The following is a 27358-nucleotide window of genomic DNA, read 5'->3' on the forward strand; positions in this document are numbered from 1 at the left end:
CCGCCACCATATTTTCAACAAGAACGAAGGTGCCTTTCATCAACCTCAGGGCACTCTTACGGGGAACAGGGAAGATGCGGCGTATCACGCACGTGCCGTGTGTCCCCAGGGAGATGTGCTGGCCGCTGTTGCCTTTTTTACATGACCTCCCCTCCCCCTCCTTCCCCTGGCTCCAGAAAACTGTCAGCTTGAGCCCTTAGGAAGGGATGGAGGGCATGTGAAACACGAGGTCCCGGAACAGGCTGCCATCTTGTAAAGGCTTTATTTGCACTTCATCATTGTCTCACACAGACTCCGAGGCACGATCCTTTGATCCAGTTTGGTACCCTTTTCGTAGTGCTTTTCCTTAAACAAGAAAATTTGGGGCAAACACCGTATACTGCCAGTTCATCTTTAACAATAATTTAAAAATGCCACTGCCGTTGTGTCTCAATGCAAGAGGACAACGATAAAAGTACAGTACGAGGGATTCACAATGTGTTACGGTGGGACAGAGGACTCACACTTACGCGATGGTTGAGACCACACAGCAGTGTATGTACATGCACCCCAGTGCTTCGAACCCAAAGACGTGCAAGTCGAGTAGAGTATGTGGATTATACAGCGAATTCGGTAAGCCCAGCTGAGGACTCTGTACCTTTGCAAAAATGCTGACGTGTACCCCCTCCTGTAGAGAGGATATCTGTCTCGTCGACTGGCTTCATGGCTTTTTCACTACAAAAAGTTCACTGAATCACACAGTCTGAAGCATTTCAAAAATTCTTAAAAAACAAGAACACTGACAAAACAATATTAACTTAAAACACTCTAATTCAACGTGGAAAGAAACCAAACCGAAATGTAACAGTGCAAATTTAACAGAGAGGCAGTCAGTATTGAGAGCAAGGGTGTTCAGAATCTCTTAAAATGTACACCTTTAAAACTTTTATTTTTTTAAATTTATTTATATCTTACCTAGCTTTGTTTGTTTGTTTGTTTAATATACTGTGTGTAAAAAAGATGGAGACAAAAATAGTTTTCTGAGCTATGAAAAAAATTAAGTTATTACAGGCACGTTTACGGTTTCGTTCTAGAAACATCTCAGGTTCACAGGTTGGACATTCAGCAGCTGTGTGTGTTTTAAGAAACATTCTTTGACCTTGGGAAAGCTGGATCTCTCCTTGTGGGCGGAGCTTGGTTGATGACGACGGTGTGGTTATGCAAATCGCGGGGCATCGGTCCCCAATAACCCATGCAAACTTGCACTCTCGTCACAGGTGTGTCTTCTCCCCGGGCGGCTCCTCTTCTCCGAGCTCCTCCAAGGAGGCTGGGTCTCCGGGTGACTGAGCCGCTGAGGCAGTGGGGGAATGTGAGGCCCAACGGGACGGAGGGCGACGGTTTGCTGGTCTCTCGGGCCTGGAGAAGCAGGGTTCTAGGGATGGAGCTAGTGCGGAACAAGGTAGTTCCTTCAAAGCCGAGAAAGAAAAAGACACGGTTACTCAGGCTGACAACGCCTTGCTGGGACGACTCTCCCCACACACTTCTCAACAGACTCGGGTTAAATGCAACGGACCAGGGGTAACTTCAAAATGTTCTAGTGTGCCGGGAGAGAATAACTTTAAATGGCAAGTGAAAAGTTCAACACGGATGATCAATGACACAGTAATGGGAACATACCAAATTATGATCAAAATATGGCGACGCCATGAGATGGGTATGTTTACGCAGCATCTTCAGAATTGGGCTGGAGCCTCTGGACGGTGGGGAAAGCCACAGGCCACCTGGTCATAGCCTGACCCAGCTGACCCCATCCTTTTGGACCCCCCCCGCCCCGAATGATCTATTAGCCACAGTGACCTGGCCCTAAGAGGCCAGCCTCCCTGTGCTTTGGTCTGTTGGAGGCCCATGAAGAGACAGATGATTTATCCAGCTATGTTAACAACGAGACTCACCTCGACGTGAACTCTGCTAGTGTTTATTCCCAATAGACTGGCAGTGGGTTCAACAAACCCCCATGGAAAAAAAGGCTGCGGGCAGAAATTTTAACTTCGGTCTGGTTTTCTCTAATGGCTGTTCCTTGCTGCAGCACTTAAAAAAGTGGCATCAGAGCGTGCTTGTGCTTCTGTCACAGGCATCCTATGCCCTCGGAGGACAGTTCCTGCAGGACACGCCCAACCATGGTGCGAACCCCCTATACCACTTCTTCTCCAGGGCTGCTCTTCCTTTTCTGGTGTTAATGAACGTGGAGCTACTTGTCCCCAGTCTGCAGGACAGGAGACACAGGTGCCCAAACTTGGAACATGCTGGCGCACGGAAAGGCGGTGGCGGTGTGCAGAGACAGTGAGTCCCACAGGGCGGAACCCGTCCGCCCCCGTGACACTCACACAAGAAAAAGCTGAGATGGCAAACCACTGCGATGAAGAATGACAGAGAACACAGACTCTCAGAGCCGGTCAGGAAAGGTGTCGGAGGGGTGACAGAGATGCGACAAGCAAGGGCAGAGGCCAGGATGAGGAAGGTTAATCCGCGGAGCAGGGGAGTGACAGTGGGGAAGAGACTGGTGGGCGATGTGGATGGGCGACGTGAGGAGGAGGGGGAGCACCGGCCTGGTGCTTCTGGAAGAGCGATGGAGTGAGGTGGTCCCTGCCTCCCTGTGGGCTCGGCAGAAAATGGCGTTAACCTTGGCGACTACTCCTAGACGTTTCCTGCCTCTTTGTGACCGCGCGTGTTATAGGACAGGATGGGGAAGCCTTGATTAACAAAGCACTGTGCTGATGGGAGCCATGACAACCAGAAAGACCTCGCCCACGAAACGGCCTGAAATAGCTGAAATGCAAACTAGGCAGGGTGAGCTGTCCTCACCTCACCTCAGCCCTGTGCACGGGGGTGGGGGGGGGGGGATGCATGGCTTGGGAGATCTGCCACTGATTTGTCTTTTGGTGTCTCTGCTCCCCGCATTGTAAGAGTTGTGTGTGGGAGTGTGTGTTGCGTACTGTTTGCACTGTGTGTGTTGTTTAGCGTCTAAGTGTATTGGGTATGTATGCTGTATGTGCAGCATCGTGTTGTGTAGGCCTGTTGTGTTGTACTGCTGTATATGCGTGCACATTGTGTATGCGTGTGTTGTACGTGTATGGACGTATGTTGTGTATATGTGCGTCGTGTGGCATCTTGTACACAGGAGCGTCGTGTGCTGTGTATGGGTAGGAGTGTGTTGGGTGTGTTGCACGTGGGGGCAGCGTTGGGTGTGTTACACGTGTTGAATCCTGGTGTGGCTGCTGCTATAGGGTTCTTCCAACACCCCTGCAGCCTGGAGGGCTTTTTATTAGACGGCGTGACACGACTTCTTCACTAGCATCTGGTTGCAAGCCCCTACAGGAAGAAACGTGTGACCACGAGTTCAGGGGAATGAACTTTGTCTTTCGTAACACGCCAGCACATGCAAGCAAACGATCCTGTCCTTCTCAGGGAGGCCCCTGCAATGGGCGATGTGACCTTTTATCTTTGGAGCATGCTTTTAGTCTTTGAGGGGGCCAGCTGCACTTTTGGATTTAGCAGTCCGAGCGCTCGAGTGGCCCTGAAGGCAACTCTGGGAGACTGTTCTTTGGAGCAAGCGATGGCTTTGTTGTTGAGTCATCTGACAAATGTTAATTGAGCGCTTGCTATGTCACCTACGGTGACCACCTGGAAGGACAAGATACGTTTGGATTTATTCCTTCTGAGGTGGTTGTAGAAAAACAGGGAAACGCCTCATCGCGTTATGGTCACCCCTCGTTTTGGCATCTGGTGGTGTATGTGTGCCTGCAAAATACCAGCGAGCAGATGCAGGCCGACTGGGAAAATACGTGGCTCACAGACCCCCGCAGGCTAGGCCTCTGTGACGGAGACAGTGCCCTCTCCAGCCAGGATCCCTGTACCCCTGGAAGCATACTGGCTGCAAACTGCACAGGACAGCGGAAATCTCAGCAGCACCCCTGTAACCGTCCTGCACAGTGAGCAGTCGGCACTCCGTGAGCAAATGGGAAGGTCTACGCCTGCCAGTCTGTCCCTGAAGATGAGCGCCAGGCCAGCGCAGGCGGTGGGCTATACGGACAGGGAAGATCTACCTGGCATGATCTGGCCTTGCTTCTGAGTGTCAGATACCAACCCCGAGTTACACAAGTGACCTTTCCAGACGGTGTGCAGCGAAGGTAGAAAGCACTTACGGCGTGAGGCAGGCAGGGCTAGAGTCCCCAGGGGGCAGTTAGTAAGACAGTTTGGTTCTGGACGGAACAGACAGAGAAAAGAAAAGAAAAGCAAGTGGGTTGGAAAATATTTTTTAAAAAAGAAGAACAGCAAAGGTTTCAAGTCAACAAGCCCAGTGGCAGTTCCAGGGACGGCTACGAGGAGACACGCGAGGGCTGCAGAAGCGGACAGGTGCACGCCCGGTTACGCACGTCTCTCTCTGCATGGGTCTAGTCGGTCCAGAGCGCAGAGAGACCCTCACCATGGAACAGCAACAGACCTCTCCCTCCTTTCTGCTCTTCCCTGATTTGCCCTTCAGCATTTCAGACACCCGTCGGTGTGCCGAGAGAGAGAAATCACACGACTGCTGTATTTGAAACAGAGCATTAACGGCTGTTTGTTTTAGTCACAATGATCACGTGACCGCTGCTCACACTGAAGATTTCCTCTGGTATGTTCCACTAGACACGGGAGGAAAGAACAGCACTGCATTTCCAGATTATTCTTTTCCTTCACAGAGAATGCTTCTCTGCAAGGTAGAACTGGAGCCATGGCTTCAAGGGAAAAAGAGGACAAATAGAGGCGCCTGGGTGGCCCAGTCGGTTGGGCGTCCGACTTCGGCTCAGGTCATGATCCAACAGCTCTAACGTCAGACTCTGTGCTGACAGCTTAAAGCCTGGAGCCTGCTTTGGATTCTGTGTCTCCCTCTCTCTTTGCCCCTCCCCTGCTCACGCTCTGTCTCTCCTTCTCTCCCAAAAGATAAATCAACATTAAAAAAACTGTTTAAAAAACCAATAAAAAAAGAGGGAAAACGGAGACATGGGATGGAAGCAAGAAAAGACAGGGAGATTTCCCATCATGCCTCCGGCGGGGGATGCCCACATCCTCCCCCTCCCTTGTGCAGGTGTCTGAGGGAACATTCAGGGAAGGGTCCACACAGCGGGGCGCTCAGGGCAGGCTGGCAATCAGCATTAGTCCTGGTGATTTGGAAATGAAAGCCCGGAACTACTTACTACATAAAGGGGTTTCCAGTGGGCCGAATACACTAAGTCAATTCAGACAAGGACTAATTCCACTGGAATCTAGAACACGCAAAATTCCAACCGAAAAGGGAAAAGAGCCTGCAAACATTTAATCTCTGCCAGTGAGTGTTCCACACAGGTTCTGAATCCCCGAAAATGTGCTGTGCTCCCTACCAATTGGCCAATCACCTGTTTGCAGCAAGCTCAGCCAGGGAGAAGAAAATCTAAATGGGAACTTTAGACACGACCAGAGGGGCAAGGGGCGGGCATAGCTCTGTGCTGATAAAACAATTTTCATGCCTTAGAACTGTGATTTACCCATGAAGCAGTTGTCCTTCTATTATCATAGACGGCTTGGAGCATTCACTGCAACTCAGAGCCCTTTTTGGTTCTTAAAAATTAATTTCTAGTTACTACTATTACTGGGCACTGCAGACATATCCAGTTAATGCTCTGGGACAGAGCCTAATTTCAACTGATTCCTCCAGAGCCCTAAGAAGGTAGGACATTCCCACAAATAAACTCTCTGCAGTAGTGAGTCAGAGTCACTTACCTGAGGGCCCTGGAGGGATGGGGGTTAACAGAAGCCCACAGCAGACACAATTTGTCACCCGAGAACATTCAACCATGGTATTTGTTCTTGTCAATACTATCAACTCTCAATACAACAACTATCACAGAGCCTCATATGTTTGAAACATGGCCGATATGCTATCAATATTGAGTTGAATGAAAGACATCGCCATTTCTGTAGGTCGCTGGCAATTTGACATGGTTTGACCTACCTCAGATTTAAACTCTGCTTTCTGGGTTGAATACTCCTTGGTGGGTTAGACTGGGAACCATCCTTCTCCCCCAGAGGGAAATGTGGGGCTGTAGGTGATACAGGAGATACACCTGCCCCTTCTCCTCGCCTGGGAAGCCAGGGCTGCCTGGGCTGTGGCAGCAGAGCAGTGGGGTAGCCCAGGGAGCGTATTTCTCTCCCCTCGGACCCATGCCGTCGGCAGGGGCTGCCTTGCTTGGAGAACGGGTATGCGTATCTGGATTCCACGCCGTGGAGCCCGTCCATCCGGGCTGGTGGTGAGTGAGCCTCACCCTCAAGTCTACACGTGGGCTCACTGGCCGAACAGTGTCTCACTGAGGGTGGAGAGCACGTGCTTCCTCACGGCATGAGGCTGGCACCCTCACCCTTCCAGTCCCAACATCACCGTCAGGTTTTGTTTCGTTTTGCTCATTCTTGAAGTGGAAACGAGGATTGTTTTTTTTTTTAACGTGGTTTGGTACGGACATACTGTATGTGGACACGCATCGGAACAAAATTCAGGGGTGCCTGGGTGGCTCAGTAAGCGTCTGACTCTTGATTTTGGCTCAGGTCATGATCTCACAATTCGGGAGTTTGAGCCCCACGTCGGGCTCTGCGCTGAGCGTGAAGCCTGCTGGGGATTCTCTCTCCCTCCGCCCCTCTCCCGCCGTCTCTCCCTACACACTCTCTCTCTCAAAATAAATAAAATGAACTTAAGTAAAAAAAGAACAAAACTCAGGGGCATCTGGATGGCTCAGTCGGTTAAGTATTCGGCTTCAGCTCAGGTCATGATCTCGCGGTTTGTGGGTTCAAGCCCCGCGTCGGGCTCTGTGCCGACAGCTCAGAGTCTGGAGCCTACTTTGGATTCTGTGTCTCCCCCTCTCTCTGCCCCTCCCCTGCTTGTGCTCTGTCTCTGTCTCTCTCAAAAATAAATAAACGTTAAAAAAATGTTTTAAAAAAGAACAAAATTCAAGGTCGACTGATTGGTGAGTGTTAAGGGAGATGTAATAATAATCGCGTAATAGTTACAGCTGACAATATGTGTGGTCATATATAACATGACGATAATAAGTGAGGCAGAGGGGAATAGTAACAATCACATTGTCTGAAGACAGGATTTTGATCATATCTGTCTGTCTCACCTGGTTACTGCTAGGGAGATTCATGGTTGCAGAGGGTATGGAATTTGGGGGGGCACAGAGGACTGCTATTCTGTACTGAAGCCAGCACTGGAACCCAGACATTCTCATACGTTCCTGCTGAAGGACGTTCTAGCATCCACGCCACCACACCCGCTCTGGCACACCTCTTGTGTTACCGTGGCTAAAGATCTGGACGGAGCACACACTTCACACACACACATTTCTAGGACACAAATTCACAGAGAAAGAGGGCGAATTATAACCCCCCCCCCCGGCTCCACCCCGTGAAAAGCCCAGATGGACAGATGAGCATCCATCACTTAGACCAGGCGAGAGAACCTGAATCAAACCCTGAGCTGTCTTTAAGAGAAGTTCATTTTACTGTCCTCAGAAGATTGCTGAGGATAATAATACGAACTTTTCTTTAAAGTGGCTTGGGGCCTGTGTTTCTGCCTATTCCAGTCTCCCATAAACTCTGTATCTTGCGAGCTCACAAGAGCCTGTTATGGACAAAGATTCTTGAAGTCAGATGACCTAGCACAATCCCCGGTTTACATGTGTTTTCCTGACATTTAAACAGAAGAGCTAGTAGGGTGAGGGTTGGAATACTCAGCCTCATTACCTCGATGGACCCTGGTTCAGCTTTGACCGTGTCTCCCATGTGGCTGTCACTGTTAAGACCTGGGGGCCCGTGGGGGGCCTGTCTCCTCTCCTCTTTTAAGGCATGCTCCAACAGCTTCTTGTGGAGGATCCGGGCTACGTTCTCGGTGAGTGTGTAGCCAGGGGGAGCGGATAAGTCCTGCCTCAAGGGCGTGCCCTCTCCCCCGTCCTCCCTCCACGTCTCTGAGCCAGCCCCGATGGGGCTCGGGGACCGTCCCCGGGAATCGGGGCCGGTGTCCTGGCCTGGGCCCAGCTCTGGCCGAGGTTCTGCTGAGCGAGACCGACTGCCGGCCCGCGTCCCCTTCTGGAAGGGGTCCTGCACCACGGGGCTGTGGTCGATGATGTTGAAGAGGCTGGAGAGGCCATCGTTGATGGCGGTGTGCACGGGGCTCTCCCTTGTGGTGGTGGAGCGGGCCCAGGCTGACCCGCTGCACCCTTTCTGGGCCATCCCCAGGGAGGTCCTGCTATTTGGCTGCTCAGCTTTGGGGAGGGGCTTCCTCTGCAGCTTGGGAGACCCGTACTTGGGGGAACAGCATGTGCGTTCGAACTTGGCCTGCACCTTCTCGATGGCAGGGGCCACCTGCCTGCTCCTAAGGCCGCGGGAAGGAGACGACGCGGGCGTGGCACCACCCCCCGCCTTTGGCGTGAGACACTTGTGGGGGCTGCTGGTGATGGTGCTGCCACGCAGGGCTTCGGTCTGCAGGCCGATGTTGATGGTCTGGACGGTCTGTGTCCCTGTCGTCCGGGACCCGTTGGTCTGGCAGGCCATGTCCTTGAGAGGAGGCTTGGGGGGACCAGAGCATATGGCGTTCCTGACGGAGAAGGCCACCTCCTTCATGTCATCACTCATGTTCTTGGACATCTGTAGGCCGTGCAGGGGGGACGCAAAACCCAGGGGGGCGCAGAGGGCACTCTCGAGGGGGCGCAGCCCTCCCTCCACGTAGTCTCGGGGGTGTCTGGAGGTGGCGCAAGGCCACCTGCTAAGCACATGTTCTGAGGGCCCCCCCTTTGAGTCTCCAGTGCCCCCCCTGGCTCTGCTTGTGGGAAACGGGCACTCGGGCTCCGAGTGGCCCTTGCCCTCGCCGCCTGCCACCGCGATGCTGTCCATCCTCCGGACCGCGGGTGGGCTATGCAGCACCCGCAGCCCGGCCTGCTCGGTGCACACGTGGCTCCTCAGAGGCTGCTTCCGGCAGTGCTCGGGGCTGGTCATGGTGTCTGTGGTCATGGTGACGCTTGTGGTGAGGTACCAGGAGGAGTCGGGAAAAGACTCGGCGCCGGCCTCGTCCCCTGCCCGCCCCCCCTCGGTCCTGTCTGCCCAGGGCTCCGGGGGCCTCTCGTCCCAGCTCTTGCTGTTGAACTCCTCGATGTACTTCAGGTCGTCAGGAGAGAGGGGTGGGGTGACATCCTCCTTGCTGCCAGCAGCCGGCAGGCCCTTCTCCGGCAGGAAGGGAGAGACATCCATCAGACGCTGGAATTCGGACATGGAGGACACGGACACAGCCCTGGGAAAAGGGGGAGAGAAGAGGGCATCAGCTGACCCGCCACCCCCTGACCCCGCGCGACAGGCGACACACGACATGCGCGTCCTGCCCACCACCAGACAGGTGCCTGTTGTGCGTCAGTCTCCACCACCCGAACGCTGGGACACCTTCTAGCTGCTCTCCTGAGCTGCCCCCTGTGGATGTTTAACGGACTCTTCGTGGCTCTGGAGTTGTTCTGGAAGCCTTGTGTTAGTCAGAATTTAATACAGGTGACCCTCAAATACTATGGGAACAAGTGGGAGGCTGGGCTCCGGGGAAGTCAGAGCTAAGGTCCAAACCCACTTTGGAATGGTTTCATTTTGGCCTGTGGATGCTCCACAGGAAGAGGGAAACCTGGCTGATGAGTGCCTTCAATTCCTAACCTACCAGGAGTTTCCAGAATTCTAGGCATTGTGGCAGGTGCTCGTGGTAGGACAGGAACACAGCCCCGTCCTGATCCCACACCAGCTAATGGCATACGGGCAGGGGGTGGACACCACAACATCAGAGCTATAATCCCAAGTCCTGCTCACCCACTGGCCTCATCCTCTACTGGATGTGCTTCTCGGGAAGCACGGGGGACCCTGCAACAACACGCAGGTTAGGGGATCCGGCCCTCACGCAGTCAACATCCCACATATAACTTTGGACTTTCCCAAAACCTAAGTACTGATAGCCTACTGTCGAACGGAAGCCTTCTCGATAAACAGTCGATTAACACATATTTTGTGTATGTATTAAAGGCTGTATTCTTATAATAAAGGAAACTAGAGAAGAGAAGATGGTATTAAGAAAACCATGAGGGGGCGCCTGGGTAGTTCAGTCGGTTAAGCATCTGACTTCAGCTCAGGTCACGATCTCGCCGTCTGTGAGTTCAAGCCCGCATTGGGCTCTGTGCTGGCAGCTCGGAGCCTGGAGCTTCAGATTCTGTGTATCCCTCTCTCTGCCCCACCCCTGCACACGCCTCTGTCTGTCTCTCTTTCTCTCTTTCTCTCAAAAGTAAATAAACTTAGAAAAAAAAGAGAGAAAAGAAAACCATGAGGAAGAGAAAATACATTTACAGTAGTATACTGTCTTTACTGGAAAAAATCCACAACTAAGTGGAGCCGTGTAGTTCAATCCGTGTTGTTCAAGGCTCAACTGTACAAAGCGTAATCTGCAGAGGCCAAACCGAAGATGTGGAAGGAAGCAGGGAAGTGGAAGGTGGGACAGATGTGCACATAATTTGCAAATACCGCTTCAAACAGAAATTCCATCTGGTCCTGTCCAAATCCACCAACAGGTTTCAGTTGTCCCTTCCTGTCTGCTCCCTCCGTTAGGGCCAAGCCTACTTTTTGTTCTTGTTCTCTTCCGTATTCCTGGACAAGAGGAAGACTCCCTCGGACACACAGACACACGCCAGGAGGGTAAGGACAGGTGAGTTAAAGGAACAGCCAGTTTGGGATAAGTGCGGCCTGATCGATGTGGATTTGGATGTAGATGCCTCAATATATCAGCGCTTTCATTCTGTATATTTCTATTTGGTATGAATTTACCGACTGCCACCTGTACGCCCGGGGAAGGCCCTGTATGAGGTGCTGGGGATTCCAAAATGCTAAGACAGGAGGTTGCTAGAGTGCTCAGGCAGCTTGTCAACCCCCTACCCCCATCCCCCAGGGCAAAGAAGTGGTGGCCAGGAAGGAGGCTTGGGACTGGCTGTGCCTGCCAGCTCAGGCCTGGACCCCCTGGTCAGAAATCCCTCCTGATGGGCTAGAGGGGAGGGAAGAAGTCTGCAGACTCACTGCCTCTGCAGCTAGACCACTTTCTCATGGGACATACTCCTATCTGCACACCACGAACAGAAGTTTAAATCCCTAGGGTTCTAGACCATGAAATTAACAACAGGTGCTGCCCAACGGGTCCCAGGTGGAGAGTACGTGGGCCACCCCACTGCAAAATCCATGCATGATGGGGAGGCCAGAGTTGGGGTCTATGTACCACAAGGACTGGCCCACAGAACATGTAAAGCTCTGGGTGGCTTTGCCCTCACCCTGGGGTCACATGCTCTCGGGGTCGCCACCCTGGGGTAAAAGAGCAGGCTACAAATGATAGCAGTAGGTCTTCTACCTTGTTATTTCTCACTAGACGCAAAAGTGGGTGGTATTTTTTTTGTGTGTGAGAAATAATCTATAAACTCTCCCATGGCCCTGTGAATAACAGAAAGCTGGCTATACCTAGCATTGAAACTAAAAAGAAACAAGAGGGGATGGGTTGATTTATCACTAGGGGTTTTAAGCTTTCTGGTAAGTGTGACTTCCCTCTTCTTGCCTCCGGTCAAGTCAAGGAGCTGCTGAATTAATAATGAGCTTTAGAACGCTTCTCACTGCCGGCCGGAAGTACTCTACAGGCACTGAAACCCCAATCCTTTCTGCATTTCTCGGACATGGCTTGTCTAGCCCCCAATTTCTGCCTGTAAAGGAACCACTCTCAGAGTTAAGTCAGTGGCACCTGTGTGGGGACTTTTTGCCTCAAGGGTGTGGATGGATATCGTGGAACAGAGGTGATGTGGCTGGAGAAAGAGGCCGCACCAGCCTTAGCAGAGGGCAAGGTGAAACAGATATAAAACGAGAACACATCTGGAATACACGCCAGTGTGTGAAGGCGCACAGAACAAAGTATGGAGGGAAGACACGAAACCGCTAGAAGCAAGAGGGAAAAGGGGAGGACGGGGAGGACACATGGACTTTCTTACCTCGGACATTTTGATGTGTAAGTTTTAATAATATCTCTGGTGCTGTGCTATTTAAGTTTTAATTTAAGGTTAACTTTTTCAAGTATGCATGACTTTTGAAATTAACAACAGCAATTAAGCTAAAAAAATAAGAGGGGAACCTGGCTGGCTCAGTAGGAAGAGCATGCGACTCTTGATCTCGGGGTCACGAGTTCAAGCCCCATGCTGGGTGTAGAGATGACTAAAAAAAAAATAAAGTTTTAGGGACACCTATGTGGCTCAGTCGGTTAAGCATCCGACTTCAGCTCGGGTCATGATCTCATGGTCTGTGAGTTCAAGCCCTGTGTCGGGCTCTGTGCTGACAGCTCGGAGCCTGGAGCCTGCTTGGGATTCCGTGTCTCCTTCTCTCTCTGCGCCCCGTCCCTACCCGCCCCCCCATGCTCTCCCCCTCTCTGAAAAATGAATAAACCTTAAAAAAATTAAAAAAAAAACACTTAAAAAATAAGATAAAATCTAAGAGCTCCTGGGCAGGGAGGAGCTCTGTGAAGGTAGCTGAACTTTGTTGACTCTTAAGTCTGTGCCAGGCATTGCTTTCCGTGTAGTAACACATTTAAGCTGTAAAGAAATTGAAACACCTCCTGTTTACAGATGAGGAAACTGAGGCACAAGGCAGTTACCTAACGCACCCCAGGGCACAGAGCCAGTGAGAGGCAGGAGTGCATGTGAAACCAGGCTCTCACTCTCGAATGCGGCCCTGGACTGTCCGAGAATGACCGGACGAGACAGAGCCTGAAGGACAGAAAGGCACCTCCGTGGTCTTGGATGGTTTGGGATGAACTGATACAGGGCAAAATGCGAAGGAGGCAATAATTCATGGACTCGAAGTTTACAGGAAAACCAGGGATGAGGATATCTGGAAACTGCGAACTGCCCTGGGGAGAAGTTTCCTGTGGTGGAAATAGCATGTATTCATCTATAAAGAAAAAGCGTGTGTGTGGGGCTGGGGGCGGGGGCTGTGTACGGGAAATCTTTGAACTTTCCGCACAGTTGTATATTTTTAATGTTTAAAAATAAACAAATTTTGCTTGGATGTGTTGTTCTAGATACATCCTATCACTGTATGACCTAAAATATATCATAACTAACGTCACCAACATCACTTACTTTGTATTTACTTCAAAGTTCACTGTTGGGAAATATCTTTTTTCTTTTTTCTTTTTTTAAGTAGGCTCCACACCCAGCAAAGAGCCCAATAATGAGGGGCTTGAACTCATGACCCTGAGATCAAGACCTGAGCTGAGATCAAGTGTCGGACGCTTAACCAACTGAGCCACCCAGGCGCCCCAACGGCCAGGAAGTATCTTAATAAATCCTCCTGGGAGAGCTTTAAATGCACGGTATATAAAATGTCTCACAGCACATCAAGAGGGAGTCTTTCCAGACTAAATGACAAGAGAGGGGTTTCTGTGGACTTTTCCAAACCCACTGAACACAACATTCCTTTCTATACACAACGCACACCTGTAACCGTTCTCACCATGACACTAACACCCACACAAGTACAGCATGTCTCTGGCTTTTCCGTGGTGAATGATAGAAAAGAAGCATATTGATGAAATCAATAATAATAAAGCCACTACTTATTCGGAAGTCTTACTTTAAGTCATTTTGAAGACCGTGTTATCACGACTGCAGTGACAAGAGAGAGTTTTAAGACCAAGAGGTTTTCATTCCAGTAGCCTAACTACTGTTTTCATCAAGCTTACTTACCTTTGAAGATTTCCCTTGTGATTTTCTTCTTCCTATAAAGAAAAAATAAGATCGTCGGAATCAGTTAATACTGGCTGCCTAGGCACCTTCGATGTGCTAAATTTCGGTCGGGAGAGCCACTGCCCCCCAGCCCTTCGAGGTACGACAATAAAACCAGAACCCACAGGGTGATGAGGGATTGGAGCTCCTGCAGTCCAGGGAGGAGCCCGTGTGTGTGAGAAAAACTGGCTTTAAACTTCACCGTGAAGGAAGTGGCTCTTCTGGGCTTCCTCAAAGGACTTCTAAGTACGTAAATTTCAAAGCTGGCTTTTGTAATGACCTGAATACATCTGAATGTGTGTGTGTGTGTGTGTGAGAGAGAGAGAGAGAGAGAGAGAGAGAGAGAGAGAGAGAGGAGGAGGTGGGCGAAGGGAAGATCGGGCCCCAAGAGAGGAAGTTAGGAGACTGATGTCCCTTGGGCTAAGCCTCACTGTAGAAGTTGATGCAACCTCCTTAGGCGTGAGCACTTTCTTGATTGTGAGCGTGGCCATTCGGAATGAGAGGTGAACTTACAACGACTCCCACTTTGTACCCATCAATGTGGGGCCGCGGTCACTCTGGAGCTGGGACAGGGCAGGCTCCCGACCCTGGTCTGCTTTCTCTCTGCTGCGCGGCTGCACTGCGGGGGTTGCTGATAGATCAAACAGGGTGGCATACTGGTGATGTCATGCCACCTGGCTACATACCGCTGAGAAGGTACTTGACCTCACAGACACCTGACTCAAGTGTAACTGACCCACATTTCAACACTACTTGACGAGAACTCTTTGAAGTCTGTTAAGTGTTTGGGACAGGTTCAATGACAGGTACAGCAACTCTTAAACTGACCCACGCGTACTAATTCCTAAAATCAAACCCGGTTTTAAAACCTAGGTTTTGAAAAGGGGTAACCAGAAAAACCTGATGCTGCACCGGGGAAATTTCAGCCCAGTGCTTACCTCATAGATTTGCTGATCTAATTGACGCATGGCTTCTAAGTGTTGGATTTTTCTTCCCCTTTGCACAGAGCAAGAATTTATAGTATGTCATTGTTTAGTGACACTCACTAGTTCCCAATGTGAGTGCTTTCTTTAGAACAGATTTTACTGTTACCAGCAAGTTTAGAATCAGAAGGCTGGTATGATTTAAAGAGAGGCTGAAGACCTATAGTTCTCAGATTGAACTGTCTCCTCTTGTGTTTCACTGGACCTGCTCACGTGGGAGACCTTTCATTCACAGAGGACACAGTCCTGCACATTCAAACCCGAGACGCGGTGGCAGAGTGCACCTGACCACAGCACATGCTAGGAGCCTGGTATCAAGATCACCAAGCCAAGCTCTTGGTATTGTGAACGTTTCCTGTGTACTCAACCCAGAGGCTGCGATGTGCAAAGCCCTGGAGACTGCAGACCCCACGGCCAGGTTTTCTGACAACCCCGGGGTCCTGCAGCAGTTAACCGGACCCCAAATCCCAAGCCGACCTGGGGGAGGCAGTTCCTGAACTCCCGCTGGGGCCCGCGGGCCGGAGGCTCCTCTGGCTCGTCATCCAGGGACAAGGCGTCCAAGTAGAGATTTTCCCGTGCTGAACACCTGTCCGATTCCTTCAGCTTGGACAGCGGCCGGTCTTCAAATGGGGTAGAGTCTGTGTCTGCGCAGGGCCACATCCCCAAGGGACGGGGCATACGGGGGCTTCCCGGGTGGGCAAAGGGGCGGATGTTGCCTTCTTTTGGATCACAGAGGAAGCTGCCACTTCTCCGGGGGCTGTTTTCTTTCTGCAACTTGAGCGTTTTAAAAATGAAAGCAGTTAGCCTCACCTTTCCCTCTTGCTCTCCCTAAGACCACTGCTTCTCCCCAGTTTGGAATTACATTTGGGGCCACTGGAAAGACTATGAGAAGTATATGTTCTTAAAGGTCTGACCCTAATTCCAAAAGTAACACGACATTACAGATGCTTTTATTTAAAAAAAAAATCACAATTTTATCCGGACTGGAAAATCTGCATTAACTATACACACAAGCCAACTCCTTCTGACGAGAATATATATATTCCTATGTGTAACTTGGAGTACTGGATATAACTTGGCGAACTGCTCACAGAAATTATACATTTATTTAAAACATTGAACACTGTTAAGTGACATATTTAGAACTCCCTTTATACCTTCAGAACTTAAGGCACACTCAATGGAAAACCATCAGTGGCAGCAAATTTCTGAGGCTGAATTTGATTTTCCTAACCAGCAGGTTTCCTAATTATAATACTGTCATTTAGGATGAGTCCCCTATGTCACCTAAGTGATCGAACTGGGTTGTAACCACTGGGTGTCAAAAGCAACTTCCACTTTGCTTGAGAGGGTTAAAGCTTAGCTATAAAGTCGATTAAAGATCGGATCTGACTGAAAACAAGAAAAATATGTCACATACTTTAGAGCCATACTTTTTTTTTGCCTGACTTGAGAAACTTGGGAACCCCCGGAGTTAGGGAGGTCTGAGTTGGAGCCATTGTCCTGTGCCTTGCTGGTTTCCTCAGCTCAGTGTCGTCATCTGTGAAACGGGGACAGCACGGCTTCCTGCTGTGGAGGGGCCACAAGAAAGGCGAGCCCACCAGGGGCCAGGCCCATTGGACAGCTCAATGCTTGTCATCAAGACAACCACCACTGACCTCGCTCGGGCCTGGGCGCACTGATACACGTCTTGCCTGTTTACGGCATTAGAACGAACAACCTGGAGCCATTTAGGAAGGAAGTCAATGTGAATTCACAGCGACAGGCAGAGAAATGGTGTGCAGAAATGGTGCTCACTCCCTGGAGAAGCCCTAACAGACGGCTCCCCCCGGACTCTCTGGAGCTTTCCTCACTGCCTTCCTTCCAAAACAGGCGCAGAAAGCGTAACTGAGGCCTGAGGATATTTCCACCCACGTGTCTCCACCGGGGTCTTTGCTGGGTGACCTGCTCACACGCTCTAGCACGTTGGCTGCTGTTCTGAACAAGAAAACTATCTGAAGGGTGAAAGTGACATTTGGATTTTCCGAAGAAGAAAGATTTCCAGTCCTCAAGTAGGGTGCCAGGAAGTTCCAAAACTCCCTTGGAAGCATTAATTTTTTTTTTTTTTTTTTTTAACAGCCCATTTCACCAGCTACACTTCTGGGTCCTCACTGAAGCCCTCATCCATGAGCAGGAGGTATGTGTGGCTTCTGCATCGTCAGGAACAAAGTCACGTGTGAGAATGGGGACAAGGGGACTCTTCCTCATTTTTAGTAATTTCTGAGGCGGTGGATTATCTTCAGTTTCTGAGAAAGATGGAGATGCACGTAGCCAGAGCTTAAATGTCAAGAGTCTGAGGCCGGGTCACAGCTGAATTAGCGAACAAGCCAATCGCTCTGGGTTTCAGCTACGCCCCTGTGCTCTCAACCCCAAGACACAATTCTTCTCAGTTCTCTTAAAGATGCTAGCATTTTCTTTAAAAACAAAAAAAACCCAAAACCCAAAAACAAAAAAAAAAACCCAAAACCAAAAAACAAACAAAACAACAAAAAAGGAAAGCTTTTTTTTTTTTTATTCATCTAACGCATGTCAGCGCAATTGAGTTTCAACACGTGATCATCCCTAAGCTATTCTGGGTGAGAATTAAAACACAAGAATCACATTCGAAGCTGTAAATGTGCTCCGCGGGTGTGTGTGAAGGGGAGGAAAGAATGACTAAGGAGGAGAGCTCTGAACCAGCACATTTCTAACTCAGCAAAGTGGGAATTCAAAAATAAACCCAGGCGGCCAGAAGCAATGTATACTAAAGCTGGGAAGTGTTAGGTTTCCTAAAAATGAACTGGAATGGGTTTAGCGGGAGGTATCTGCTGTAAGATGCCTCTGGGGTGTTGTAATAGAATAATGGGTCCTTAAAAGGATCGGGTTTCCTAGGAGAGTCATTTCAAACCAGCCATCAGCACCTACTGTACTTAGAATCCTGCAGCAGGACAACTTTTAGTGCAAATAGAAAACGGAAAAGCTTTGCATTTCAAGTAATACAGGAAACAATAAACCTTCAAAGGTGTCACCTTACCCAAATGGTCAAAGGAAAAAAAGGTCACTTTGTGAGCAGGTTTCAAAAGAATGGCCTTTCAGGGTGTAGAAGCAGCTGATTTAAGGAAGTTACTGGAAGGAGAACGGAACGACACAGGGTCCTTCCTTTAGGTCTTTAGTACAGCGGCGGGTCCTATATCATCTGCGTGTTAACTGGGAACTTAATTCTAAGGAGAAATGTAGTGTGACTCCATAAAAGTTAACTATCACCCAGTCAAATCTGGACCGGGACAAGAGACGTTGATAAGATAGATGATATGTGTTATATGACCTTAACCACATTCCCACAGTCATCCATCATATAAAATGCCTCATGTGGCACAGAAATTATGTCGGAATTTAATGACACCGGACGAGTATGAAGCATGTGTTCTGAAAGTGGAAAATGGATTTAGTGTCACTTCCTTCACCAACTGTGTTAGGGTGATCACAGTCAAGGTTACGTGGCTCACCAAGTAGTCAAATGTCAAGAGCATACGTTATGAAGAATGTTCACTTCTATTTCTTGTTTATCTATGGAATGCGGGGCTAAAAATTCAATGAATGATAAACAAAACTTCCACGCATACACACACTTCAGCCACTTTCCTCTTTTACGGAGAACGCCTATAACTGCTTTATCTAATTTTCAGGATTGGGCACCAAGGTTTATAAAATTGTCTTTTAAAATGCTGACTATTTGTGGGAAAAGGCCAGATTTATTTTTGAAAGCCACAACCGCATATCTGAAGCATCATTCACTGGCAACAAATCCTCTTCTAAAAACAGCAGTGAGATCATTGTACAAAGCCGGTGGGAGCCACCACACAGATTTCAGGAACAGATGACTGCCTGGAACCCATGTGTCTTGCATCCATTACGTCCAGAGACGTTAACCTTGAGGACTGAAGTTCTGAGGCTGTCGGCTTGGTAGGTCTGCTGCGGTCCTGACACGGAATACGGACGTGAGTCGGAAATGGGGTTCAGCAAGCACATGCCCGCTTTTATCTTTCAAAATACAGTTTCTTAAAATGGGGCACCTGCACTTCTCTGGTCACGAACTCTTCAAAAGCTCAATATCATCAGATGTCTTACTATATTTTCCCTCACTAGGAATTCTTCCTTCCTCCAAGTAAAACCCTAACAGCTTGTTTAAATGATAGCCAGGGTGTGACTTCTAAAAAGCAGCAATGCCAAGACCAAGGAGCCCATAGCTCACAGCCAAAGGGGACCCCAGAGGGGCCATGGCAGGGATCGTGACGGCCTTACTGTGGTACAGGTGGGACAGGCCAAGAGGGAACCTCTCTGATAACAAGGTGCCTGGAGTTACGGAGATCCTGGTTACCTGAAGCTGGATGTGATAAATCAATGACCGTTTTGCAAGAATACATGCTATTTTTGCTCTTGCCATTTCCACCTAACAGCTGATCCATTCAGGAGAGCACAGGCACACAGGGGATTTAATGCAGAAGATTCTTCTCAAATGATGCATTTCTAGGCTAAACAGGAAGTGGTCACCTTTCCTTTGATAGAATTTGGGGAATTTTGAAAGCAACCACATCAGATATCAGTATGGTGGCTCAGTTGTGTGCGTAATCAGATCTGGGAGGAACTGTTGCTCCTTTTTATCTGCACTGTGCTTTCTTCTCAATGCTTTTTAAAAATTTTTTAAAAAATAGTTTTATTTATTTTTGAGATAGAGAGAGACAGGGTGCAAGTGGGGGAGGGACAGAGAGAGAGGGAGACACAGAATCTGTAGCAGGCTCCAGGCCCTGAGCTATCAGCACAGAGCCCGACGCGGGGGCTGAACCCACAAACCATGAGATAATGACCTGAGCCGAAGTCAGGTGCTCAACCGACTGAGCCACCAAGGTGCCCCTCTTCTCAACGCTTTCTGAGCCAAGGGCTCCTGGTTTGTTTATTTTTTTTTTAGCTCGTTCACCTTCTCTCCCACCCGGACAGTATACAGAAACTAACCCTGGCCATTGCACCTGCATAACACAGGTACCACATCTTGGAATGATAGAGCACAGTTTTCAAAAGGCTCCCACATAAATGCCAGCAGTATGGGTGTTTGTAATAGAGTAATGTTATTTTTCTTGAACTTGGTTTCCTATTGATTAATACGTTTCCTTGAGGCTTCATAAATTTATAAGTGTGCCTGGCTGGAATAAATAAAAAAAATACACATATGCTATGTAAAACTCCATCCAGGGAAGAATTCCAAGCCTTCATCAGTTTAATGAGAAAATTTAATTTGTGCATCACTCAGGCATGACCCCAACTATGCAAAGCGTCCTAAGTCTGACGCAATGTAGACTTATTTTCTATTATCTGGAAGGTAGAAAAACAACTCCCCATCCCCCGCTGAATTCATCTGGGTGTTGGAATCATTTGTTTAGCTGAAGGCAATGAACTACCAGCTCCCTCTCCGACTACGGTCCTACCTAATCACAGCTCAGCAAGATCCACAGCAGGTGCAAACAGCCTGATTTCCAACTTAATTCAGCAATTTCTTTCCTAATGGACAGCAATTCCATTCAAGTTGGAGCAGTGACTGTGACCACATCTTTAGTGGCCAACTTCAAAGGTAGTTTGCATCTTGCAGGAATCACCTAATAAGACCTGAAATAACCTCATCTTTCAAGTTTAGTCTTTAACTTCTTTTAAAATGCCACTCACCCCCCCAGCCCTGACCACAGACCTCCCACACGTATACACACAAGGAAGTTACTCACAAGCTTTGTGATGAGATCTGTGTACTAGCAGGGCCCAGTCTGGATCTCCCGCACTAGAAATTCTGCTATTTTTTCCTCTTCCTTTGGAAGCCCGTGGAACATCCTGATGTAGTAAGGACCTCGCAATAGGCTGATCTATTTTTTTCCCCTAAGTGCTCCGATTTCCAGGTCACTTTAGTTGTCTGTACCCTCTTCCCTGTTCGCGCTCCCTTACCTGTTCTATTCTCCACAAGAGCTCCTTCTTCTGCCGCTCCCACTCCTGCCGGTCTCGGTCTAGACGGTCAAGAAGCTCCACCTTCTCCCGGTTCCAGTTCTTCTCGCTGTGATGGATCTGCCAACGCAGGTCCATAACCAGGCCGTGACTGTCGGCGAGGAGCTTCTGGTGCGTCTCCCTCTCCTTCTTGAAGGCCCCTTTGCTGTCGGCGGAAGAGCCTGGTTCTCCCAAGTTCTTCTCCGTCTTCTCTTCCAGCTGGGAAGGAGAAAAGACTTAGACCTTAATCCCTGGCCGGTCTTGTATTAACAGGTGAGGAACATCTCAGCACGTTTGCATATTGTCCCTGGAGACATGTTTCAGCCCAGATCTGACCAGTCTCATGGAAAAAACAATTTTCAGTTTTAAAGTCCTAGTTAGGAGCATTTGACAGAGTCACACGGAATGTAAAGCAGTGAGTCCGCTTAGCTTCCTCTCATCTGCTTCTCAGCTCCACTTACTGACTTGGTTACCACCCTATCTTGTCTTCCTTCTGCAGAGTTCCTGGAGGGCAGTACATGTCCCTAAGTCCTCAGCCCCTGTATGGACACTGGTGATGGAGTAGCAGTGGGACCTACCAGTTCACAATAAATATCCGTTAAACAGCCATGAGATTAAATACCAAAACAAACAATCAAAGAAACTTCCATCTAGGGGCGCCTGGGTGGGTCAGTCGGTTGAGCGTCCAGCTTCGGCTCAGGTCATGATCTCACGGTTCGTGGGTTAGAGCCCCGCATCAGGCTCTGTGCTGACAGCTTGGAGCCTGGAGCCTGTTTCGGATTCTGTGTCTCCCTCCCTCTCTGCCCTTCCCCCTGCTCACACTATTTCACTCCCTCAAAATAAATGAACATTAAAAAACAAAAAACAAAAAACAAAAAAACAAACTTCCATCTAGACATATCATATTCAGACTGCTCAACACCAAACAGGAAACCGTGGAGGCAGACAGAAAAACATACCACACCCAGAGGTACACAGACACGAATGACAGCTGACCTCTCCTCTGAAACTATTTGAGTCAGAGGATGATGGAACAACATCTTTGAAGGACTGAAGGGGGAAAGGGTCAACCTCAACAGACTTCAATGCTCAGCAACAATATCTTTCAAAACTAAAGCAAAGATGATTTTTAAACAAATTAAAATAAAAGAAAATCATTGCCAGCAGACCTGTATTTCAAGAAATGATGGAGGAAGTTTTCAGGCAGAAGGATTACGATACTAAGAGACACTCATACACACAAAAAATGAAGAACACTGGAAATGACAGAAGTACAAATAAAAACTCATGTTTCCCCTATTTAAAAACATTTTTAAATGTTTATTTTTGAGAGAGAGAGACACAGAGAGAGAGAGAGAGAGAGCACGAGTGGAGGAGGGGCAGATAGAATCTGAAGCAGGCTCCATGCTGTCAGTGCAAAGCCCACGAACCGTGAGATCATGACCCAAGCCGAAGTTGGATGCTCAACCGACTGAGCCACCAGGTGTTCCCAAACTCATGTTCCCCTTTTAAAAACCTATTTATTTATTTATTTATTTATTTATTTATTTATTTATTTTTGAGAGACAGAGAGGGAGAGACAGAGCACAAGTGAGGTAGGGGCAGAGAGAGAATGAGACACAGAATTCCAAGCAGGCTCCAGGCTCCGAGCTGTCAGCACAGAGCCCGACGCAGGGCTCGAACTCACAAACTGTGAGATCATGACCTGAGCTGAAGTCGGACGCTTAACCGACTGAGCCACCCAGGCGCCCCTTAATTGCTTTAAAGTGTTACTGAGTGCCTAAAGCAAAAACAGTTGCAACGTGATGTGTGTTTACAGACCGTGTAGAAGTAAACTGGGGCAACAACAGCAGAGGACAGGAGGAAGAAACTGGAAGTTTACTGTTGCTGCAGAACATGATACATTTTAGCAAAAGATTAGCGAACATACAGATGCATGTTTTCCCCATTCCGGTTCGGCAGACCCCCGGATTTTATGGATGGAACCATGTTACTCTATTCAATTCTACTGGGCTTCTAATCCATCCTCCTCCTTGAAGTCAGGACACTCTTTGGCAGAGGTAAATCCAAAATGCTTCACTTCCGTGATACAGTCGGGATTTCTGTTTCAATCTTTTGCACATTCTTCCTCTCCCTCATAACCTGACTAGGTGCGGCTCCTCGGATGTACTATGCTCCTTTCTTCGTTGTGCCTTTTTTTGTCTGAAACATCCTTTCTCTCTTTTCCCATGTACCCACTCTTATTCATCTTCCAAGACTCATGCTAAGCAGCAGCACTTTCATGAACACCCCCTCCCTGAAACCTCAGGTTGAGGTATGGGCTCTGCATCCCCCTCCCCCCCCCCCAGCAGCACCGTGTATAGGCCTTGTGGGACACTTATCACACTATTACAAATTGCCGCCCTTGTCTGGCTCTCCCACTGCACTGACAGTCCCTTCAAGAAACATCTTATTTGATGGCATCTAGAACAAGGTCTGAGTTGGGAGTTAAGTGAAGGAGAGTTAAGTCACGGAGAGAAAATACTTAACTTCTGATAGGATTCACTTGTTTTGCTTTTAAGTAGAAGAGAGTAAAGACGGGGGGTGGGTGATTATAAGTGAACCATCCTCTGCCTGCATTCACTGCTTCCTGGGCTGCAATTGTGTCAGAACCTTCTTCAACGATTTGGGCGGAAGATGAATCTTCACCTAGTGCCACCTTGCTTCTGGGTTTGAAGTCCTATTTTTATTTCTCAGTGTTATTGACTTTTCCCGAGGCTTTATGTGTAGCACATGTGTGGGTGGATGGCAGGTTTCTCTAAAACAAAGATGAAATATTTTGAAATCGGCTCATCTCAAAGATTAGGCCTCCTTTCTTTAGCTACACCTACACTTACATCTTTGAAAATATTTAGCTTTCTCCCCCACAAACATATTTTAAAATAGGCTTAAAGAGCATCCTTACTCATTTTTCCTCCACTGCGGATGCTTCAGGCTGTGCACGAAGATAAACAGAGCATCTAGTAAGAATCTCCTACCGGGCAAGTAGACAGGATTCATAACTGGGTCAGCAGCTCCGCCAGCCTGGCCTGGTGCTTTGGTTTTGCTATGCTTTGCTGCTTCCTCTGCAGAGAAGGCTGTGTCTCTGCTCTACCTAGGGCTATGAACCTGATAGCGATGCTCCCTTGGGCCAGCTGGCAATGCAGTTGAACTTGTGGGTACCAGGGAAGCTGTTTTCTTTTGACATGACAGGCCCTTTCATCTCTTATCAAGGCCATTTGGAAGATGTCTCCATTCTGGGAAAATTTCTTTGTCTTTCACGACTTGGCCAATTCATATAAAATTTTAATTAGTTTAAGATTTGCCTCAAAACAGGGCCTAGAAAGTAGATTATCAAAGATGCACAGATTTACTCCCATGATGATCAAGGGGCTGGAAGAGATCTGGAGAAACCACCTGAGTGAGCAGACTCTGGGCAGGAGGTGACATTGCTTTTAAGGATTTCCAGGGAGAAAACACTTAAGAAAAGAACGTTTCTGGAGAAGTCTGACCTTAACAACCATGGCCCTGGTCTAAAATCTCCAAAGAGCCTCTGCTCTGTTGGGAGGGTGCAGGCAGGACCCTGTTCTCTCCACTCGAGCACTGAAGGCTCCATGATCTGAGACCCGACACTTCCTCTGGGCCTCCATTTCCTCCAGGGGAGATAAGGACACGGAAACTGATCAGACCTCCAGGGCACGTAGTGGAAGGTCTACAAGCTCTTTTCAGTATTTGGAGAAATCTAAAGGAATGCACATGTTTTCCTTTTCCAGAGATAACTAAGCCACAATCTGCATTTTCTTTGTTCCTGTCTGAACTGTGTCAGCGTGTTCTGATCACCACTTCACACTGGGCCATCCTTCGATGGGGCTAAGTACCGCCTCATTCAGTGCAGAATGGGAAAATAAATGCTACTGGCCAAAGGCGTTCTGTGGAGACTGTGTTTCCTTCTCGGGAGAGGGACTGGGAAGGGGGACGAAGGTGTCTCGGAAAGGCTGGGAATTAAAAAAGAAAACTTTTTTTAATGTTTATTTTTGAGAGACAGAGAGAGACAGAGCGTGAGTGGGGAAGGGCAGCGAGAGGGGGAGACACAGAATCTGAAGCAGGCTCCAGGCTACCAGCTGTCAGCACAGAACCCACAAACTGCAAGATCATGACCTGAGTCGAAGTTGGACGCTTAACGGATTGAACCACCCAGGCGCCCCAAGGCTGGGAATTTTAAGGAGAGAGAGAGCGAAAAGAGCGAGCTGGCAGCTGTTCCAGGCTTTCACCTCGGAGTCGATGATCTCTTTGGACAAGGATCACCCTGGATCCGAGGTACTGTGCCTTCTCCCCACCTGGCCCAGACAACGGAGGCCCCACAGTTGGGGCAGGGGAGACCCCGCGGGCAGGTACCTGTTCCAGGCGGCACTTGAGCGCCGCCCACTGCACGTCCCAGGCGGCCTTGTCGCTGGCGTACTGCTGCTGCAGCCGCCGCCGCGCATGCTCGTCCTCCCGCAGCTCCGCGTGCAGGTCCTCCAGCAGGGTCTTGAGCGCACCAAACAGCTGCTGGTTTTCCACCACCTGCAGGGGGGAACATGGAGTCGGGTCTGCCAGTTCGTGCCAGGGTTTTCTTTAGGTCCGAAGAGGAGGGGAGCCTAGCATCAACGGGGTGCCGGGCTGTGTCCAAGGGGCTGTTGCGGTGGGTGTATGTAGAGCAGGTGCGAAGTCTGCACGGTTAGTGGGACGCAGCCAGGGGGTCCCCCCGCTGCCGGCTGTCAGGCTCCTGGGGCTAAGACTGCTAAGGGCCTGTCGGAATAGGAGGGAGGCTGGCACTCAGGCTGGTCCTCCAGGCCCAGAAGCAGAAGGGAGGAAGCTGCAGGAGGCCACGGGGAACCCGGAAGCCGGGGCTGCGAGGACGCTACATGTGACTTCAGACGTCCAAAGCTGTGACTGGGGATGCAGCTCTAGCAAGATCTGAACACTCACCGACCTATTCTGTCATTTTAATACCAGCCACTGAACCAGAAGGGAATAAAAAAATAGGCTCTGTGTCTCTCATAAGCACAGCGTGGTCATACTGTGTGGCTCGTATGGATCAGTATGGCCATGTGGGGAAGGGCATGCTGAGCTTTCATAAACAAAGCCAAAAGTGAACGCTTCACTTGTTCGTGAAGGCTTCCTCATGGTCCTCTGAGATAGAATCACTGTGCCCCTCTTTTCTGCTGCACCAACAGCATGAATAACCATGGCGCCTACTTGTTTTCTCGTGCCGCCCCTGATCACTCCACCACCACGGTAAAGTACACGGGTGGCGGGCGGGAGACAAAACCTTACCCACTCCTGATTTCCAGTGTTTCACACAGTGCTCAGCCTGTGGGAAGTACGCAAACAGGTCTCATAAATGAAAATGGGATTTTTATCCCTAATCTGCTTACACCTAACTTAGAGATTTTATATTTTCTAAAATCCACCCTGCCCTTTGAAGGCACATTTCAAAACCATGCTGGCTATCTTAGTACATTTTGGCACGGACACTATACCAGAAAGGTTTGTCTAAGTGCATTAAATCCTGAATCAATTATGGTACCTGGATGATAAAAGCCCCATGAGCTCATCTCTTTCAGTTGGGCAGAAAACACTTAGTGCATCATGAGCTTCCAGACTGTCTCCGGGCCATCTTGTTTGGTGCATTTATGAGGCAGGTAGAATTAAAGCTCTCTCAGTTGTCTGGATGCAGACCGTCTTGACTTTGGGAACACAGGACCCCTTATTCTCAGAGCAAATCCCCCCTGCTTGATAAACCTCTCATGCCAAGGGCAGCAGGACACTCACTATTCCCAGCTCTCCTGCATCACGTGGAGAGTCCGTCGTGATTCTAAAACTAGTTAATCCCCGAAACACATGTGCACATAGATAAAAATGGTCAGCCACATTTGGGAAGAATTTAAGATACTTTGGCTGTATGTTTGGATTTAAATGAAGTTGAGTTAGAAAAGAGTAACTCCTGGGGTTCCTGGGTGGCTCAGTCGGTTATGTCTCTGACTTGGGCTCAGGTCATGATCTCGCGGGTTGTGAGTTCGAGCCCCACATCGGGCTCTGTGCTGACAGCTCGGAGCCTGGAGCCTTCTTTGGATTGTCTCCCTCTCTCTCTGCCCCTCCCCCGCTCTCTCTCTCTCTCTCACTGTCTCTGTCTCAAAAATAAAATAAAAACATTTAAAAAAAAGAAAAGAGAAACTCCTTAACATTAGCAAATTTATTACTGAAAACTCCCCAGTTCTCCCTGTAAGTTGTCTGAAGTTACATGTGGTAGACTTTCACTTGGGGAGAAAGGCCTATTTGTTACCATTTATTGCTCTTTCATTTTTCTCTCTTTGAACACCAGTTTTTACTTTAGTAGCCCTGAGACTGAAGCCATGAAGGGTACAGTTCAGTTAACATTTTCAAGATTCAGCAACTAGAGAACCTTCTAAA

The 27358-nt window shown here is 49.0% G+C and overlaps 1 protein-coding gene across 14 annotated transcripts in view; it reads right to left on the bottom strand.

Moving 5' to 3' along the window:
- Positions 1–243: 243 nt before the first annotated feature.
- Positions 244–27358, bottom strand: part of MTCL1 (microtubule crosslinking factor 1) — a 130482-nt gene continuing 103367 nt past the window's right edge. For 9 of the 14 annotated variants that reach the window (XM_086682479.1, XM_086682473.1, XM_086682475.1 and 6 more), the window contains 6 exons: positions 25301–25468; positions 20852–21106; positions 15326–15622; positions 13827–13858; positions 7789–9328; positions 244–1445 (listed from right to left, as the gene is read on the bottom strand). In XM_086682479.1, the coding sequence (XP_086538605.1) occupies positions 1251–1445; positions 7789–9328; positions 13827–13858; positions 15326–15622; positions 20852–21106; positions 25301–25468 (2487 nt within the window). In that variant the 3' untranslated portion in view covers positions 244–1250. Of the gene's footprint in view, positions 1446–4123; positions 4239–7788; positions 9329–13826; positions 13859–15325; positions 15623–20851; positions 21107–25300; positions 25469–27358 lie in introns of all 14 variants that reach the window. The other 5 variants (XM_086682477.1, XM_086682482.1, XM_086682481.1 and 2 more) reach the window with 3 other exon arrangements.

This window comes from Puma concolor, chromosome D3, assembly GCF_028749965.1.
Source record: "Puma concolor isolate L17-30 chromosome D3, mPumCon1.1.hap2, whole genome shotgun sequence".
NCBI classification, from domain to species: Eukaryota; Metazoa; Chordata; class Mammalia; order Carnivora; family Felidae; genus Puma; species Puma concolor.